The sequence below is a fragment of the Emiliania huxleyi genome, assembly GCF_000372725.1.
Source record: "Emiliania huxleyi CCMP1516 chromosome Unknown EMIHUscaffold_15, whole genome shotgun sequence".
NCBI classification, from domain to species: Eukaryota; Haptophyta; order Isochrysidales; family Noelaerhabdaceae; genus Emiliania; species Emiliania huxleyi.
Genome location: NW_005201092.1, coordinates 684,195 through 696,555, shown reverse-complemented (window position 1 = coordinate 696,555; position 12,361 = coordinate 684,195). Strand labels below are relative to the sequence as shown.

Sequence of the window (12,361 nt, the reverse complement as noted above, 5' to 3'; positions counted from 1 at the left end):
AGCGTGCGTCACGCGGGCACCTTCTGTCCGTGCGAGCGCAGCGGCTCGACGGCGGCGCGAGCCTGCAGGCGGTCGTCGACGGAGGCTCCCGAGGCCGACGGTACGGCGACACGCTGCGAGATCTCGGCTCGCTGGACGACATCGCTCAGGGTCTCGTCTCGAACGAGCTCTTCAACGACGACGACGCAAAGTCGGCGGGAGTGGTGTCGGCGGAACAGCTGCCCGCGGCTGGCCCGGCCGAGTACTACGTCGTGCGTTACCAAGTCGGCGCCAAGCCGGCCATCGCCAAGCTCGCCGTCCTGCAGCAGCGGCTGTACTGCCTCCGGGTGCGGGCGGCCAAGCCGGCGACGTTTTGCACGAGGAGGCGAGCCCGCTGCGGAACCTTGCACGAAGCTCCTCGGAACCTTCCCGTAGGCGGCCGTAAGCTTCTTCGAGGAGGCGAGCCCGCTGCGCGTCGAGCTCGAGGCGGTCGCCGCGTCCTTCCGCGCGGTCGCCGTCAACGCAGACTGCCTCGAGCGCAGCAACCGCGGCCGCGCGCCAGGCGAGGGCGCGTGCCGGCCGCTGCGGCGGACAGCGCCGCTGATGAGCGCGGCGGCTGTGCGGGCGGCGAGCGGCGGCGTCCGCGTTCGCATCGTGCACGGCGGCTGCTCCGAGCGCCAGGCGAATGCGCTGGCGTACCGGCTGCAGACGATGTTCGGCCCGCACGGCTTTTCTGTGAGCACGGTGGCGGACGCGGCGGGGAGAGACTCATTCGAAGTCGAATGCGACGGCGAGCTGCTGCACTCGAAGCTCACCAGGTCGTTGCACGGCGATGGCGGCTGCGAGAGCGAGGAGGAGACCGCCGTCCTGGTCGCGGCGATCTGCGAGCGGCTGGGACTCGACGGGTCCGCGCCCGTGAGGTTGTACCGGGATGGGTGACGCCGGTGGGTGCATCTGCCTGTCACTGCTGTGCCTAGCTCACATGTAATTTTGTGCCGTCTCTGGACTCTGCACTTCTCGCCGCCCGCGCGGCTGGAGACCACGCTTCCCCACACGGCGGCCGTCGGCGTCGTTTTTGAGATTTTGTATTTCTGTGTGTGCGCGCCCACCTGCGGCTCCCCCTCCGCCACGAGTTCTCGGGAACTTTCGCAAGCTGTCGCGGTTTCGGTACCGCGTGCGTGGATGACGCGTATGCGCCATCCGCCATGCGCCATGCGCGCGGTGTGAACATAAGTTAAGCGCTAACGCATTCCACAGCCGACGCCATCTCATAGTATGCGACTAGGTCGCGCACATACCGCGTCGCGCGGTCTCATACCAGCGGCACATGCTTCGTAGCGCCACGTTTGGCACCAAATTCGTGTGTTCGAGGACCACGCCGGTCATCGGGTCGGTCCGCTTGCCCATGGAGTACCACTTCTCGATGGCTGAGCGCTCATAGGTTTGCCCAGAGGCGTTCATCACCGGGTCGGTCATGATCTCGAGGGAGAGGGGACACTGCAGCTGCGCCAACAGTTCCGGCGGGATTGCGTTGCTCCCTGCCGGCGGTGCCGCCTCTGCCGGCGCCTGTGCCGCTGCCGGCGCCTGCGCCGCCTCTGCCGGTGCCGCCTCTGCCGGCGCCTCCGCTGCCGCCTGTCCTCGCGGCTCTGCTACCACACCTGACTGGGGCACGTAGCCTGACACCGCGCCTGCCGCTCGCTCATCCTCCACCCTCACGCTATCCTCAAGCGCCGCCGCCAGCTCCGCCTCCTCTGCCGTCGCCAACGCCGATTCCCTCACCTCCTCTGCCTCAGCAGGCGCCTGCGGCGGCCCGGCCCCTCTCCCACCGCCCTTGTTCTTCTTCTTCTTCTTCGACTTTCTGCCCTGCTTGCCGCGCTCCGCCTCCTCCTCCGCCTCGAGCTCCGCAAGCAGCGCGTCACCTCGCCGCCTCGCCTCGGCCTCCCGTGCAGCCATCTCCGCGTCCTCCGCATCCCACTCTGCGTTCCACAATTTCTTAGCGTGCTCAACCATGATTCGATGGCACTCAGGGCTGTGTTCATTGGCCATTTGCATCGCCGTGTACGTCTGGCCCGTCCATGAGGCAATTTTCTCGCTTTCCCTGGCGTCCAATGGCGTCCAGTTTTGAGGCAGGGCGAACACCACTTTCTCCCTCGGGTCGGCACCCGCCTGCAGCAGCCGGCGCACGATGAGGGGTTGGTCGTGTTTAGCGGCGATTATGAGCGCACTCAGACCGCCGACTTGCCCGTTGACGTCCGCGCCGTGCTGCAGCAGCGATTCGACCATCCGCTCGTTGCCGGCTGAGGCCTTATTCAGCGCCGTTTGTCCTCTGCCGTCCTTTACGTCGACCTCCGCGCCGTGCCGCAGCAGCATGTCCACCACACGCTCGTGGCCATTTGAGGCGGCGAAAATGAGGAGCGGGAGTGCCTCCTGCTCGCCCGAAACGTAGACCGTCGTGTTGGCCTGCCCGCCCCCGCCGAGCCACTCCTGCATCACAGCCTCGTCGCCACCACTCATAGCCGCCTGCAGGACCTTAAGTGGGACGGACGTGCCGAGGCTAGGCTCGCCCTCTGCTCCGGCCATAGAGGCAGCGCCCGCCTCACCACCCGCTGCCACCGCCTCGATGTGCTTTCGAAAGGCCTCTACGCACGCGGTGCGGCCGTTCTCCTTGGCCATCTGCAGCGCCGTATAATCGTCCTCGCAGCGCGTCTTCATGTCTGCGCCAGCCCGGAGCAGGCGAAGGACGACGGATGGGTGGCCGCCAAACGCGGCGCTCATCAGTGCAGTCTTGCCATCTCTGGTCTGCCGGTTGACATCCGCACCGTGCAGCAGCAACATTTCGGCCACTCGCAGGTGGCCGTTTTTGGCAGCGTTCATCAGCGGCGTGAGGCCTCCTTCGTAATGCTCGTCGGAGTCCGCACCGTGCTGCAGCAGCACGGCGACCACTTGATCGTGGCCCATGCCGGCGGCTATCGCCAACATCGGAAGCGCCGGATATTTGACGGTCGAATTCTCGACGCCCTTGCACATATCCGTGACCCGCCCGCCGCCGGTGAGCCACGCCTGAACCGTCGCCGCGTCGTCTCGCTCGATCGCTCGCGCAATCGCGTCGGGCGCCCGCCTGCTGCTGGCGGCGGCCTCTGCGAGGGCCTCGCCGCCGGAAGGCTGCACATCGCTTGACGAGCACCCAGTGGCCTCCTTTGCACCCTCAGGCGGCGCCCGCTGAGCATCCTCGGGAGTCAGCATCGGCGCGCCGACTTTGCCGCCGCTGTAGAGCCACATGGAGTAGTCCATGTATGTGGCGGCGCCGCGGCCCGACTGACCTCACTGTCGTCGCACGCAAAGTTCTTGTTTCTTATCACCCTGTATAGTAAAAATTCGTATCACCCTTTGCCCGCCAAAAGAAAGCCACTTCTTGACTTGGGCCCTCGGGGAGGCCTGCGGGCGGCCCTCTCTCGAGCGAGGTCTCGAGATACACAGAGCGGCCAATATCACCCTACCTACTGTGAAGAAAGAGGGTCGCTCGTCGAATGCGAGCCAGTTCGCTCGCGACGCCGACGCCGACGCCGCCGCCGGAACGACCGCGGCGGCCGCCGGTCATCGATGAGCTAGTTCGATGAAATGAATGAAACAACACAAACGCAAGGCGGACACACGCACATCGCTCTCGGGCCCACAGACATCCCGCACACCCGCCGCCCCCGCGTGCGCCCCACCCCGGCCGGGGCGGGAGAAAGGGGAGTGAGTGGGACAGTTTGGGACGGCAACGGAACGAGTATCTTACACTCCATGTGTGTGCAAGAACGCGTGGCGCCGCAGAACCGACCGCGCGATCTCGGGCGATCTCGGGCCGCGCCGCGCGATCTCGGGCGATCTCGCGCTATCTCGGAGCTCCACGCCACGCCGCTCCCCCCCTCTCATTGTACGTACGTACTTTTAGCTTATCTCTCTCATTGTATGTAGCTCTTTACGTACATTCCCGTTTTTGAGGTCTTCGATGTTGAGTAGAGAAAGCTTCGATGTTAGTTATGAAACTAGCTTTCGATTTTTTTTTGAGCCAGCCTTCGATGTTTTGAAACAAAGTTGGAGGAGAACCCGGAGGACGTCGGCCAGCGCGCGGCGCTTTCTTCGGCCTCGGCAATCAATACTGTGCCCGGCACGAACGAGCGCGGACGGCTTCGGCCTCGAGCAGCGCGGTGCTGTCGGGGACGGTGACTTCAGGCCGAGCGACGGCGTGGTGGCTACGTGGCGTATACATACAAGAAGGTGGACTACGCGCGCTCGGACACCGACGTGCAGATGTATGTACTGTTCCTCTGCTCCTGGCTGGAAACGCAAAGTGCTGGGGGCCCTCTCCGCTCTGGTTTCTTTCTGTCTGGCTGCCTGGCTGGGTTGTCGCAACCTATATAATAGGCCAACCAACGATCATTCAGCAGCCTATCTAGATTCACCCTTGGGGACCCGCTGTGCAGGGGGGTGCCAAGCGTGAAATTATACCCAGGACAGGACAGAACGGGTCCACCGAAAATCGCCATGGACGCCAAGGGAGAAACGTCCGGAGACACGACGGCAGAACCGATATCCTCCTGCCGCACACCGAATCTGCAAGCAATACAGACATACGCTTATGCTGGCCAAGTACCTCGCGCTGTTGGTCTCCACGGCAAAGGCGCTGCCAACGCCGCCACCGGAAAGGTGCCATCACCTACCGATACTCGTCTCACTCGTATCATCCCATCCCACCCTTTCTCACGGCCGTCCTCGCTGCAGGTGCACTGGCCCCGATTGCCTGTCCGTGTCGCTGCCCCCGTTTGCGCAGGGCGGAGCCAACACGTTCCTCGGCGGCGTCCCTCCGCTCCACAACATCCTTCTTTCCATCGACCATCCGGAACTGTGCCAGCACGGGCAGCCCTACGACCTCTTTGGCAAAAGCTGTAATGGCCTGGCAATGTTCGTCATTCCGCCCAACTGTGCTGACCTAGCCCCGGAAGAGCAGCTCACTCAGGCCTGCGTGTCGTCTCTCACCCCACCAAACGCCTCGATCGTCGGCGGAGATGCCTTGGGTAAATCGATCGACATCCGCACAGAGACGAGGATGCGCGAAGTGATCGAGTCGAGCACGAAGGCTGAGGGCAACGGGTACGGCGTGACCGCGAAAGGCTCGCTGCACTTCCTTCAATCAGGCCATACCACGAGGACCTCCGCAGTGCTCGGCACAGAGCCGTCGCTATGCACGTCCGCCACCAAACCCTCTTCAATCCGCACTTGCTGAGGCTTACCGAGTACTTCAAGCGGATGTTCCATCTTGGGCCAGCCGCATGGAACAGCGCACAATTTTCGCACTTCTTCGTGACGGGCATCTTCTATGGTGGCTACTTCAGCGGCACCTGCGTCATGACCAGCAAGACAGAAGGTGCCGGTGGCTCATGCGACTGCCTCGATCTCCCATTCCCCACCTTCCCCCCTCCACCCGCCTAGCCTCCCACGACCCCCCTCCCCCACCGCCCCACCTTCCCCCCTCCACCCTCCACCCGCCTAGCCTCCCCCACGACCCCCCTCCCCTACCGCCGCCCGCCCCTCAGATCGCAACAAAGCCTTCGAAGTCGCTGCGGAGATCAAAGTGGAAAGTGCCTCAGGTTCCGGGGGTGGCGCTTCGAGCAGCTTCAGTCAAAAGCGAGATGCCTACGAGAAGGAGGTGAAGTTCGATTGCCGCAAGGCCTGCAGCCCCAGCACTTGCCTTCCAGGCCCATATCGCACGCTCGACGCCGTTCGTGCGGGTCTTGACCAATGGTATGCGGGTCTGCAGCAGTACGCGGAGGCTGAGTCCGTGTCGGTTGGCTACCTCAGGGATAACCAAGAGCTTAGCACCCTCTTCTCGATTCTGTCGCGCAACAACTCATCGCCGTGGTACGGACTTTCGTACGGAGACATCTTCAACGACCCGAATAGCGTTCAGTTTGAGACGTGGTCACAGGAGACGATGCTGAGCCGCACGGAGGAGGATGAGCTGAGAGCTCTCAAAGACCTGGCGTCGGGCCCAGTGAGCGACGCGCTGCACTACGTGCTGCAGGACATGGAGCTCCAGCGCTCTCGCATAGATAGCTTCACCCACGAGCAGCTCGCAGACCAGCTTTCGCGCGTCGTTGGCCGCACCACTGTGCTGACGCAGATCCAGAGCCTCTACGCCCAGGGCCAGAGGCTTGTGGTGCACCCCCAGCCGACAGCCGGATGGGACTACTCCCAGATCAACGGCTTTGGCAAGCTGGAAGATGCTTGCGCTGTGACTGGATTCCAACTTTTTGCGGGGTAAGGTATGGTAGGGTCGGCGCCAAAAGGGTGGGGGGGTATGGTCCTGGCCGCCGGAGGCGGCCTGCTCGACGGGTGGGGGGGTATGGTCAATCGCTGGAGCGGCCACGTTACAACAGGGTTCGAACCCAGTACACAGCCGCCGTACACAGCCGCAGACACGATGCCGACTCACGGCGGCCCCGGCCGCTTCGATACTGTCGCGGGCCTTCTCGCCGCGACGCCGCCTCAACTTCGGCTCCTGGACAGCTCGCTGCCCGACGACGCCGAGCGCGCCGCTGTGCGCAGCTGCTGCGCTGGTACGCTTGCGTCTTGCATCGCACAGCTCGACGCTGTGATTGCACCGCATGCCGTCCGCATGATGGACGGGAGGCTTCCGACAAGCGACGCTTTCCGTGGCGACGACCACGATCTCAGCAAGCTGAAGGCGCTCAAAACTGTCGCCACGATGGTCCTGCAGGACGGACCGATGCTCTATCGCGAGGCCTGCGCGAGTCTCGTCCACGCGCGCTCCACCTTCTTCTCGGACCTCAACGCGGCGCTCGATGCCGATGTCTTTGATTCTGCCTTTCGATTCAAATCGCCGTCGTGGCTCGCGAAGCGCGCGGGGCATGAGCTGTTGGCGCGCGTACCGCTCGTGCGCGTGCCTTTGGCCAGCTATGGCGCGGAGGGCGGCGTGCGATGGCGGAGGCGGAGGTGGCGCCAGCGGAGGCGGCGGAGGCGGAGGCCGTTCCAGCGGAGGTGACCATGGTTCCAGCGGAGGTGACCATGGCGGAGGCGGCGCCGGCGGAGACCGCGCCCGCGCCCGCGCCCGAGGTGACCATGGCGGAGGCGGCGCCGGCGGAGACCGCGCCCGCGCCCGCGCCCGCGCTCGCACCGGCCTGCGCCCGCGCCTGCGCCCGCGCCTGCGCCGGCACGCAAGGCCCTGGCGGCCTTTGCGGACATGCTCTGAGGGGTGAGCACGATTGCCGGCGGGTCACCTCGCGCAGACTGCATCGCGCGAACACGTGCCGCACGACCGGACGGCCTAACACGACGGTTACTGTACGCGCTCGTGTGGTGGGGTGGGGGGTGGGGGGGTATGGTCCTGCTGGCCAGAGGCGACGTCCTGTGCGGGTGGGGGGGTATGGTCGCGGCGCCAGGGCGCCGACCCTACCATACCATACCCCGCAAAAAGTCCGAACCCTGGCTCCGATTCATGCACCTGGTCTGGCAGAAAAAAAGAGACGCGCTGGGTCAACCCGTCATGCGGCAGGTGGCTTGCTTTGGCTCGCTGCCACCGCGGTGGCTCACCAAGGACTTTTCAGCGTGCTGCGTCATCACCGCGCGGCGCGCAAGCCACGCCTCACCCGGGCAAAAAGAACGACCGCGCGCCGCCGCCGCCCGCCTCGCCGCGCCGCGCCGCCCCGCGCCTCGCCTCGCCTCGCCTTGCAGCAGCGCACGCGCACACGCACCCACGCGCCCGCGCTCGCTCCGCGAGAGCGAAGCAACCCTCCAAGCGAGTTCCGAACCGGGAGCCAAAAGGTCCCGGCTCGAACCGCGAACCGGTTCGACCACCGCCGCTGGCGGTTCTTGCAAAGGCATCAAAGGCAGTGTTTGATATAACGTGAAATAGTGAGAGCGCGCGAGATACTCACCCGACCCACCGTGCCCTCGCGAAAGAGATCTCGCGCCGCGCGCGCTCGCACACGCCGCCCGAGAGCACTCCCACCCCCGCCGCCTCGCAAGCTCACAGGTTGATTTGAGGAGAAGCAGCTGGGGGAGGTCAAGGCGGGAGAAGGCGGCACGGCGGCGGCGGCGCGCCCCCCCCCCATCCCCACGCCTCCGGGTCGTGCGTACCGCCTCCGGGCGCGAGTGTCCCCCCAGCGTCTGCTCCGGCAGTCGCTCCGGTAATCAGGCCGAGAGAGTACCAGGGAGGAGGGGAGAAGAGCCCAGGGTGGGGAGAGGAGAAGAGCCCAGGGAGGGGGGAGGAGAAGAGCCCAAGACGGCCTCCCTCTCCCTCCCCTCCCACCGGGCCTCCCTCTCCCTCTCCTCCCACCGGGCCTCCCTCTCCCCCTCCTCCCGCCAAGCACCGACAGTCTCGAGGGGCCAGCCGCTGGAAGGGGCAAGCCAGCGGCACGAGGGCTTCAGCCACACAACTACCATGGGAACGCGACCCACACAAAGCACCAAAGTTAGGCATACCCCCCGGCGCAGTGTCCCCCGCTATGTGTCGCCGTTTGTCGGGGCACGCTATCCTGTGCAGTCAGGGCAAGTGGGGGCGGGGTGGACAGCCCATCGTCTTTACGTTGGGACCTCTCTGCCCAGTCCGGGGGTGCGTCGAACCTTCCATCACCCTGTCGGAAGCGGCGTGCCGGTGGAGGCACGTCCGGGTTTTGGAAGTAAAGATATATTACTTTTTTTTTTGCACCTGGTCTGGCTTCTTCTCAGAGGAGAACCGTTGGTCCGCTATGACTGGCGCCCCTGTTGCCGGCATGCACTGCTCCGGCCACCACTGTGACGACAAGCGGGTGCTCTTCTACCCGCACGCGCCCATCGATCGCAACGCTTACGCCGGAGATTGGCACGCCTCTGGTTGGAGTCCGATGGTCTCGACCGACCACAACCACGAGATGCATTGCAGCAACTTCATGTCGGGAAATGCCTATGTCACTCAACTCCAGTGCCACGGCGATCAGTGCAACAACATTCAGTTCCGTTGCCAGACTGCTGAATACGTCTATCTCGACAGCGACAGGAAGACAAAGACGGGAAAGATCTCAAACGATGGCCGGGATTTCTCCACCCGCACCGCTGCAAAGCCAGGCTCACACACCCGCAACCACGCTACACGCGCCGAAGGGTCGGTCGTGACTGGATTGACATGCCACAGCGAGAACTGCGCGGAGATCGAGCTCTACTGCACGCCATTTGTCTACAAAAAGCCAGGTGTTGCGGTGGGCCAGTGCATCAACGATGCGGATCGCGATCCCTCCGGGGCGGATTGCTGCCTTGCAGGAACGGAGTCAGCCCGCGTGCCTCTCACCCGCGTCTGCAGGGCGTGAGTCAAAGCTGCCAAGATCAAGTTCGGCTGGTCTGTGGCGCGCGTACAGTGCCAGTGCGCGTGTCGTCCACAAGCGCCGACGTGTTCTCTCTCCCCTACTCTAATTTCTGATGGTGGCGGCAGCGTGTCTCCCCGTCACCATGTACCCGTCATGCGCCTTCCCTTGCACCTCTAGAGTCTGTGTTTAGTAGACGGGCAGTGGAGACGTGTTCTCTAGTGGAGACGTGTTCTCTAGACTGATGGTTCCCGAACGAAGCATTCCCGAAGGAAGCAAAGGCTCCGTCCGTACTTTTTCTTTTCCTCGTGTTCGGCGGACCATCTGCATCTCGTTCCCTCTAGTTTCTCAAGGAAAAACTCCGTGCGGAAATCATCATTTTTCCCAGGCCGAGGCCCGAGCCGCGTGTGAGTACGGAGGGGCCGTTGTAGAGCCTCCAGATCTAGGTTGCGTGAAATCCGGCACGGTGGGAGAGGTGTTCACAGATCACGCGACACCCGACACGCGTCCGCGCGCCTGCTCTGGCCTCTGAGCTGTTCCCTGAGACATTCTCCACACCACCCCGCTCCCTTTCCGATGCACAAGTGTGCGGCGCGCATGGCTGCGTCTAAGGAAGGCGTAAAATATTGATTCTCGCCCCTCTAACTATTGATATTGATTATTGACAGCATCCCCTCTAACTATTGACAATATATTGACATATTGATCGCTGATAACCTCCAAAAGCACCAATGTCGACATTTGTCCCAAACATTGCCTAGATGTGGGCTGAAATCGAAAAAATCGCGAGTTCAAGGGGGGCGATTTTTAATGCGGTTTAAGCGATTTCGAAGCGATTTCGGCCCGTTTTTAACGATTTAGAGCCACTTTCAAGCCCAGGATGGAGACCCACCTGACGGTCCTGACCAGCCCAGGCCCAGTCTCTCCTCTAACTATTGCCATATATATATTGATATTGATCGCATCTCTAACTATTGGAGCAATATATTCAATATTTTACGCCTTCCTTAGCTGCGTCGCTCTTCTCTCTTTATTTTTCTCTAAGCTCTCTAACACCTTCACCTAGATCGTAGATGAAACCTATCACATTCGCCCTTCGACGGACTGTGTCCTCGCTATCTGTATTCTCTCGCGCGCACAATCAGCCCACGCCGCCGTACAAGTCATCGTACTCGCAGTCCGTGCACGGGTTCGGCGCCCACGGCTTGCCTTCGTTTGCGGCAGAAGCGACGATCGCAGCCGGCGTCTTCTTGCCGTGGATGCCGCACAGCACGTTCTCGACCGCCTGCATGTCCCAGCCGACGGCGGCGCCGCCGGGCAGGTGGCTGGCCACTCCCTCCGGCAATGGGCACAGCCCCTCCAGCGATTCGGCCCACTCGGGTCCGAGAGGTGCCGCCTCGCCGCCGCCCTCGCCTCCGCCGCCGTACCGCACGAGCGCGCGTGCGACGCGGCGAGCCTCCTGCTGGCCGGCGGCGCCCTTGAACGCGCCGGCTTTGCCACACGCCACGAGCCCGGCGCCGCCCAGCGAGCCTTTGAGACATGGCGCACGGACAAGTCACGGATGTGACCGGCGCGAGGGGAAGTGGGCGTGGAGGTGAGCGCGGCCGTTTCCAAACTGCGCGTATTGGAAGCGGCCGGCGGCGATGCCCGCCTCGGCGGGCGCGCCAGTGCCTAGAGAAGGTTCCAAGAAGGTTCCGAGAGGGTTCCCAGCGACTCGGCGGCCGACAGCTTGTGCCTCGGAAGATCGAGTGCCGCGGCTCGATGAGGTCGAGCAGTAGCTGGTACTGCAAGAACGGGCCCACCGCCGGCACCGCGCCAAGCAGCGCGCACGCTCTCGCCGCGACGCTCGCGCCGCCCGCCGCCTCGGCCGCCGGGAGATCGCGCAGGTCTCGCGTCAGACGCGAGAGAGCCGTCCGGCCGTCGCCGCCTTGCTCCAGCAGCGACTCGAGGGCGGCGCGCGTGCGCTCGCTGCCCTGCACCTGGTGCTGGCCGGTGAAGACCTTGATGCCGCGCCGGCGGAGCGCCTCGACGCAGGCGAAAAAGCCGGAGAGCTGCCCCGGCTGCACCGCCACGGCGCGAACAGCCCGCGGCTCGACCCGGCGGCCGCCGCGGCACGGGCTCCAGCAGCGCTGAGCGCAGTGCACCTCGTCGAGCTCCTCCTCCGTCAGCTGCTCCAGCGCCTCCTCCCACCTGCCCGGCTCAGCCTCCGTGTCCGGATCGTGCCCGGCGTCGGCCACGTGCCGGCGCAGCAGCGCCCAGCGCACGACGGTGTCCAGCCTGTTGTACAGGCGGTACACAAAGGTGGAGAAGACGACGGCCTCCGCCTCGTCGGCACTGAGCACGCCGACGTCCTCCGACATTGGCGAGGACGGGCGCTTCTTGCGCATCGCGTGCAGCATGTGCAGACGGCCACGCACGTAGTACATGGTGTGCCTGTCTGTCTCGCGGAAGAAGTAGCTCTTGAAGCCGGCGAGCCTTTCCCGATCGACGCGCTGGACGAAGCGGGCGTGAACGCGGGCGGCACGGAGGACGGACACTTTGAGCACCGCCTGAGTGAAGGCTGCGTCGAGCACGACGGTGTCGCCGTCCACGTCGACCGCGATGGTCTCGCGCTGGTGCCGCTTCCGCTGCGTCTGCTTCTCGACGGCGCCTTTCCTGGACTTGCAAGCGCTGCTGCTGCCACTCATGATGGGCCGCTCGGCCGTCTTCTTCGCTGTCTTCTTCGCTGTCTTCTTCATCAGGTCGCGAGCCACAGGCAGGGCCGGGCACTCTCCAGTGTTCGAGACAGAGTGCCGCGAAGCCTAGGGTGAGGGACCAAGCGACTTTTACTTCGGCGAGGGAGAGGCGGAGGGGCGGCGGGCGGCGGCGGAGAGGGAGGGGGGGGGGGGGCGTGGCGGAAGAGGCGGAGGGCGGGAAAGGACCGGGTAGCCTTCGATGTTAGTGATCTGTGATCTGTGAGGGTCCGCCCGCAGGCGCATTTTGTATACCGAGGCGGTGCCCGGTGCCGAGCGCAGGCCGGAGCCCACAGGTCGGACCTTAAG

General features: G+C 64.3%; 2 protein-coding genes across 2 annotated transcripts; one reads left to right on the top strand and one right to left on the bottom strand.

Moving 5' to 3' along the window:
• Positions 1–1,305: 1,305 nt before the first annotated feature.
• EMIHUDRAFT_60219 (hypothetical protein) lies at positions 1,306–1,500 on the bottom strand (the record flags this gene model as incomplete). The annotated part of the gene is made up of 1 exon (XM_005786670.1): positions 1,306–1,500. A coding segment is annotated over one exon (195 nt), but the record flags the coding sequence as incomplete, so codon positions are not given.
• Positions 1,501–6,367: 4,867 nt separating this feature from the next.
• On the top strand, positions 6,368–7,313 carry EMIHUDRAFT_202010 (hypothetical protein; the record flags this gene model as incomplete). Its single annotated transcript, XM_005786669.1, has 2 exons — positions 6,368–6,919; positions 7,272–7,313. The coding sequence occupies 2 exons, from the start codon at positions 6,368–6,370 to the stop codon at positions 7,311–7,313; spliced, it is 594 nt and encodes a 197-aa protein (XP_005786726.1).
• Between the last annotated feature and the right edge of the window lie 5,048 nt (positions 7,314–12,361).